Below are 6993 nucleotides of genomic sequence, written 5' to 3' on the forward strand. Positions count from 1 at the left end.
TGTGGACGACATCGAAACAGCTGAAACTACACCTGGGAAAGACTAGTTTTTACTCACCCAGTTATATCCTCAACTTTTCAGTCGGAAGGAAAATAGTGCGATACAAATGTCTCTCACGTCTTCCAAGGTTCTAGGCTTGTTTTAAAGCTTTTAACATGGTTTTGATTAATACTGACCAAAATTAATGTTTTTTGGGGGGGGGGGTTTCTTAGGGTGCACTCACACCGATCCTGTTTAGTCCGCTTTAATCATACTTTATTTCGTTTGCCTAGAAAGTCTGGTTCATTTGGGGGAGGTGTGAATCGAACTCTGATGCAGATCAAAAAAGCAAACTCTAATCTGCCTAAAAACCCTGACATCTGTTTGGTTTAAGTGAACTGAATTGAATGGATGTGAATGTCAAGCGGACCAGCGAGCGCTCCAAAAGCAGGAAGTGGGCTATCGAGCAGTGCATTCTGGGTAAATACAACCAAAACAAACACGCCAGTCTGGTGCTAGAGATACATGGCTGGTGGCCTTTTACCAAAGACAAAAGAAATCCTACAACCGTTAAAATCAGACAATATTTTTGTGTTGCATTTTGTGAAGAACGAAGTTGCGCTCGGTGTCTTCTTCAGAGGGCTTCATGTTTCCTCCAGTGGTTCTTAGCGTTTTTCAAACGGTTTGATTTGTTTGACACAGTGCAGGGTGAAAGCAAACCACAGCAGCTGAAAATGTAACAAATGTTGCAATCTTGATCCCCAATCGAAGCAAGTCTACGGGACTATTAGGTGTGAAAACACCCTGACTTTGCCAAGCAACATAACTCAAAATATGGAGGGAAACAATGTACAGAGAACAGATGAGGTGATGTTCTATTGAAAATGGGATCTTTATGTTATTCTGTTAGCCTAGTCAAGCCTAGCAACAGGGTTGGGAAATTAGTTTTACTATTGTCAAACGCCTACCAAGGTTCATAATTATTCTTTCACCCCCAAATTGAAATACTATTGAGAACCTGATATTATTACAATATTTGTTAGTACAAACAGGCAGCAGTGATTCCATCACCTCATTATCAAAAAATATTAATAAAATTAGCTGCTAAATTTACATTTTAAGTTGTTGCAGCTAATTGTATTTACATTACATTTTGTATTCACATAAACCCATTGGTTATGTGGGCTTTGTCGTATTTCCTGGTCATTTATCTTGAGCTACAGTCAAAAAAACTAGAGTTGTAGTACAAAAAATTGGGTTACAATGAGGAATATTGAGCCTCTTGTTTATACTTATTTGGTAAATAGAAAAAATATAAATCTTTTAACACATTACCATCAAATTTATTACTGACCTCTGCCACCGTTTTTCTCTTCACTGATGCAAACTTCTCCAGCTCTCGTCCTCCGCTTACGCCAGTGTGTTTGGTAGGCTTCTTCCTCTACTGGGTTTAATAGGCTAATAAATTTGAGCACTGCTGCCACCCAGTGACTGGAGGATTGTTCATCGGTCAAATGTGAAACGACAAAAGTCCTCCTGCATCTTGTCCAAGGATACCAGTGGAGACTGACAAAGAATGGGGTTCAAAACAGCAACCCACCAGTCCCAGTACAAATTAATTATTAACTCCTGCTGTCATTATCAAAGCTGGAATCAGCACTACATACTGATATGTTTAAAATGAAGAATAAACATGAATGAACCGGTGCTACGTGATTTCAAACTCAGAAGCTAATAAAATTTGTATGCTAAAACTTTGAGTGTCTTGTGTTTTTTGCTTTTATTCCTAAATTTTAATTCAAAGGTTATTTTAATCGCTTTAAACGTGCGACTTAACACATGGACATGAATTTAAAATGTGGAAATAAATGGAGGGGAATTGCTGCTTCAAACTGAAGTTAAGTGCACATGGTGTCAGAGCACAGTGCCTTGCAAAAGTAGTCAAAAATGCATTGAACTACATGCACAATTATCAATATATTTCATTGGGATTTTATGTGATACACTGAAAAAAAACAACAACAAAAAATAACTCAGAATCAGTTCATTTTTTGCTGTTTATTGTGAAAAAACTCAGGGAGTGCAGTGTTAAAAAAAGTCACAGACTCAGCTGTCTACACACAATTTGCACAGCAATTGGTTCAGATCTGTGCAAAAAAAAAAGAGGGGAAAAAGTGTCACGTCAAGATTTATTCAAAAATGTTCTTATCACAATCAGTCTCATCAGCATGAACTTACTTTAAGGTTCAAAATAGATCAGACATTCGCTACAGCTTTTCTGCTAACATCTGCTACAGTGATGTTCAAAACTCTGATTCTGCTAAAGTCGTCAAAGTCTGACTGTTGACTTATAAAACATGAACCAGAACAGTTTCACTCACTCAGACAATAGAAAACCTTCACAATATTTGAAGTGTACAACATAAACCAAGTGAAGGATACCATTATTTTAACACTGCATTTTTGTTTTTATACATTTATGGTATAAAATGAGACGTAACTACGAGGTACAATTATTCAAATCTGAACAAAATCAACATGAAACTGAAACAAGCTCAAATGATAACAAGTCAGACTAGTCTTAGTAAAATATAAAGTCTTCCCACCCAGAAACATGCTAGAGCCAAGGAATAAAACTGTTCTTCAAGTCACTGTCAAATCAATTTGTCTGAGCAGCTCTACAGTTTCCTTTAACGGGAACTTTTTTTAGGTGAAAGAAAGTAAGGCCACTGCTGGTTTGAAATGATAAACCGATTATCAGCAATAAACTGATTATCACGAGACGTTTTTGTCAGTCAGGATGGAGCTCCTCTAAGGTTTTGAAGCGTTTTGCATTCTCAGCCGCCTCCGGGCCAAAGCCTCCTGCTTCTTCCTCTCGATCTCCGCTGCAGAGCACTTCCCCGCAGTCTGGCTGGTGACAAAAACTGGAACAACCGAAGTACAGAAGGACACAATCAGGTGCAAAAAAAAGAGACCACGATAAATGTAATGAAAATTGGCATTATGACTGATTTGTGATCTCGCAGTGCTTTGCTTATTAACAACTACAAGGATTAATGTGCGTCATTGAGGTTTTCTGAGACAATCCAACACAAAGTTCAGAATAATTGTAAAGCAGATGGAAAATAATGGCTTCTAGAAAAAAGAAATCTAAAAAGTGTGACTTGGGTCCAGGGTTTGTATACTTTTCCCACAGTGAAATTCAAGCACTTTTCAAGCGTTTTCAATTTTAGTTTTCGATTTTTCCAGCACCACACTTCGGAGATTAAAAAACAAGGTAGAATTAACTAAATTATTTTATGAGACATTAAATTTGTCATATTTTAGTTTACCTTGTCTTTGCCACTGCTGTCACAGGATATTACTAATAACAGTAATAAGTTATATATAATAGTGAATAGAAACTGTCTTCTTTAATTAATTTGTGTAGTTCTTATTATATTCTACCATCTTACCTTTGTTGTTTATGATGGCTGAGTCAGACACATTCCTCTTGAATGCTGCATGCTGGGACATGGAGTTCTGGGCGACTCTGGTCATCGCTGGATGAGGCTTCATAGCCACGTTGCCATGGGAGAAATCTCCACCCGGATCGACTTGGCTACCCGGGAATCTTTGCGAAATCCCCGATTTGTTGTTGCCGCCTTTCAGAGGAATGTTCCATCCTTGGTAGTTTCCGGTTTTACAGGAAGTCAACGGCAGAGAGTGGGAACGAATGAAAGAACCCGATGATCGTCTGTTCGCACCGACACCAGAACTCCCAGAGGATTCGGCGCTGACATGACGATCTCTCATGTTCTGGCGTCCGTCTACAGGCCCTTTCGATTTTTGTCCCTCACAGATTTTCGGAGACGCTTCATCCGGCTGGCTGTTGGAAACCCTCTCCACGCTGGCGCATACCTGGTAGAGGAGGGCGTCATCATCGCCGTCGTCCCATAAACTGTCCGATACGTCTTTAACCGAAGAGGCCTGCAGAAAAAACTTCGCCCCATTAGTGACTTTTTCACATTGGGGATTGGAGTCCGTCTTTGTGGTAGCACGTTTCTGCTCTGTGCTCTTCGATTTGGGTTGTATAGCAGTGGAACCGAACTTTGCAGCTTCCTTATCCAGCATGGTCTGAAAGTGAGGGTTGGATTCCAACTTAAAAGTGCTACGATTTCTAGTTTTTGTTTTGGGACATAGATCCTGCAGCAAGCAGAAACTTGTTTTACACGGGTTCTCCGGGTTCTTATTCGAAGTTGACTGGAGAGCAGAAGCTAACTCTGTAGTGTTTGTGTGAGACTTTGCTAAGGTCTTAGGAGGATTGCTTGGATCTTGCGTCAGTGCCAAGATCAAGGAGTCATTGAGTAGGTCGTCATTGTCCCAGTCATCCTCAAAGTCAACCAAGTTATTTGTAGAGTGCTTATCAGCTGGTTTGGGTTCTGACTGTCTCTGGTCAATGAAGGCAAAAGTCTCGACTAGGTCCGGTCTGTCTTGCGAAGAGACCGAGCCTTCGCTCAACCTGCCGCTGATTCCCTGGGTGGACGAGTCAAACAGAGCCCGAAGCTCTGCCTCCGCTTGTTCCGACAAAGATGGACACCTCGGTTCTTTGACGTTGTTTTCAGAGACGTCTGCAGTGCCACGAAGTTTACCGGTGACGGTGTCCTGTTGGACAGAAGTCTCCTGATCTTGCTGCATGGTTTTATCAAACAGGTTGGCAAGAGACAGGAGATCCTTCACATTGCTCTGTCTGTTTGGGGTGAAACAATTATCAAGAGGTAAGAAGAATTAGCTTCTATAGGTGAAAATGGTGTGTGAGACTTTGAGACTTGAGAGTGCTATTGGGATTTCACATCTGGAAGACCTTTTCCGGGCTCGTTGCTTCGGAACATCAGGGGTGCAAGGGATCGCGCCATCGTCCATCCAGTGGAGCAGCGAGGATTCGGTCACTTTGGGTTTTATATTCTTTAAAAGATGCAAATGGAAGGAAAACAAAACCTCTCAGAAGTTTTTCAGATTGAGGATGAATGCAGTGATGAAGGTGAGGATGAAACGACTGACCTTCGGAGCAATGCGGTTAGCAATATCAGAGATTTTCACAGCTCTGGTGTTCTTGTTACGTCGACCTAAAGGGACAAGAGGAAGGTAGAAGCAATGCGATCATATCTGATTAACATAAGCCGAGCTGTACAGTGAACCTCCATCCCAATAGCGTTGGGCATTTATCATGTCGTTTAACATTTATTGTGAAAAAGTTCTTCTAAGAATTTTGATCTATTGTTTCAAAAATGTTCAATTAATGATGTTAAAAAAACAAAACTGACCATATTGTCAGAAATTGTATTTTTTTTAAACTAGCTTTCTCAATTGTTTGTTCCATTTAAACATAAATAAATGCCAGTAAATTCAAAAATATAATTTAATGCAGTTACTGGGTGGAGTTTATTGATATAAATCACACTTCTTTAAGTCAGTCCCTTCAGCAAGTTACGATGTTATGCTTGCAATTATTAATGCAAGAGCAATATTTGTGTTTAAGGCATTATTAATACAGTGCCACACAGTCACAGCCATACAGTTACCTAAAAAATAAGTAATAAATCGTTTTTTTAATGGTCATTTTTAACATTAACACAATAGTACCAAGATAAAGTCGCTTTATCAACAACTCATACTAAGGAGGGGTAATAGATGAATATGCAGTAGATTAACTTAACATTGAAACAAATACTACAAGAATCTAAAAATCTTGCAGCAAGCAGCAAGTTTCTGCTTGCTGCAGGATCTATGTCCCAAAACAAAAACTAGAAATCGTAGCACTTTTAAGTTGGAATCCAACCCTCACTTTCAGACCATGCTGGATAAGGAAGCTGCAAAGTACACATATCTGCAAAGTACACATATCTACTTTGTAAGGAAAAACCATGTGAAGTTGTTTTTTTTTGTTAGAAACAGCCATTTCTAACAAAATGGCTGTCACTACACTTCTTGGTTCCCTTGTTGACAATATATTTCACACATGATCAGAACATCCAGTCAGACAAACAGCGTGGATTCGTCACCAGTGTGAGTAGGGGATGTGGCATCCCAGAAAATGTCCTGTGAAGCCTCAACATCTCCTGGAGACTCTGTCACGTTAGAGCCAAGGAACCTGCTGCTGCTGCTGCCTGGGAGCCGAGGACTCCGCAGATCTGTGCGAACAGGAGTCAACTCAGAGGTTGTCCTGAAACCTAAACATTGGATTCCGAATAAAAACAATTTGACAAAAAAACAAAACAAAACATCATTACAGCTCATTTATTCATAGGAGAATGTGCAGATATAGCGACTATTATTGAGGCTATTTTCGTGTAAGCATTCATCTTCAACATGTCTGATTTAACCTGAACGAATTAGAACTACTTTCCTCTTCCTCACCGTTACATCCAGGAGAAGTTGCTGTGGGTAGCATCTGCTGTGTGCCTTTGCTGGCCTGTTGTTTGCCGCGGTCAACTTCAGAGATGTTCCTCCACAGCTCGAAGAACTCAGGGCTGCCAGCAGCAGCTTCTGCCCCCGGTTCCGACATGGCTCACGGTAACAGCAACGGTTCCGGTTACCATTGTTCTGTTAACTGTTTCAAGGGAATACTGGAGGGCCGAAAGCAGCGCGGCTCGCGACCTGCTGGCTGTAGAAAAATCTCTGTTTTGGGTCGTTGCATTCATTCGAAGTGAGCCGCCATGTTGTTATCCCATGACGTCGGCAACCTACGGATGCCGAATAGGTTTTGACTCTGAGCTGGGAGTTCATTTGACGCGTGAAGTAAAAGGGTAATGTTTTTTATTCATTATACCTGTTAATTATTTATTTCAAAAAGCAGTGAGTATCGCATAGAAGCCCTTTTCCGCCATGAAAGAGAAAAAGCTCGACAGGAAGTCATAATTATAACTTTCAAAGTAATAAATTTGACTTTAAACGTCCTAATTATAAGATACAAAGTCATAATTCAAACTTATGTCATAATTATTTGATTCAGTCATAATTATGAGATGCAGGAAC

At 40.2% G+C, this 6993-nt stretch overlaps 1 protein-coding gene across 2 annotated transcripts; it reads right to left on the minus strand.

Annotated features, from left to right (window-relative positions):
- Positions 1–2018: 2018 nt before the first annotated feature.
- On the minus strand, positions 2019–6708 carry etaa1b (ETAA1 activator of ATR kinase b). 2 transcript variants are annotated; one of them, XM_032553864.1, is made up of 6 exons: positions 6361–6708; positions 6021–6188; positions 5020–5084; positions 4823–4923; positions 3435–4708; positions 2019–2903 (listed from the first exon to the last, which is right to left on the minus strand). In XM_032553864.1, exons 1-6 carry the CDS (start codon positions 6521–6523, stop codon positions 2791–2793), a joined length of 1884 nt encoding a protein of 627 aa, XP_032409755.1. In that variant the 5' UTR covers positions 6524–6708; the 3' UTR covers positions 2019–2790. The 2 variants fall into 2 exon arrangements, with proteins under 2 accessions (XP_032409755.1, XP_032409756.1); XM_032553865.1 differs by having other exon boundaries at positions 2763–2903; positions 6376–6707.
- Positions 6709–6993: the final 285 nt, after the last annotated feature.

This window comes from Xiphophorus hellerii, chromosome 22, assembly GCF_003331165.1.
Source record: "Xiphophorus hellerii strain 12219 chromosome 22, Xiphophorus_hellerii-4.1, whole genome shotgun sequence".
Classification (NCBI taxonomy): Eukaryota; Metazoa; Chordata; class Actinopteri; order Cyprinodontiformes; family Poeciliidae; genus Xiphophorus; species Xiphophorus hellerii.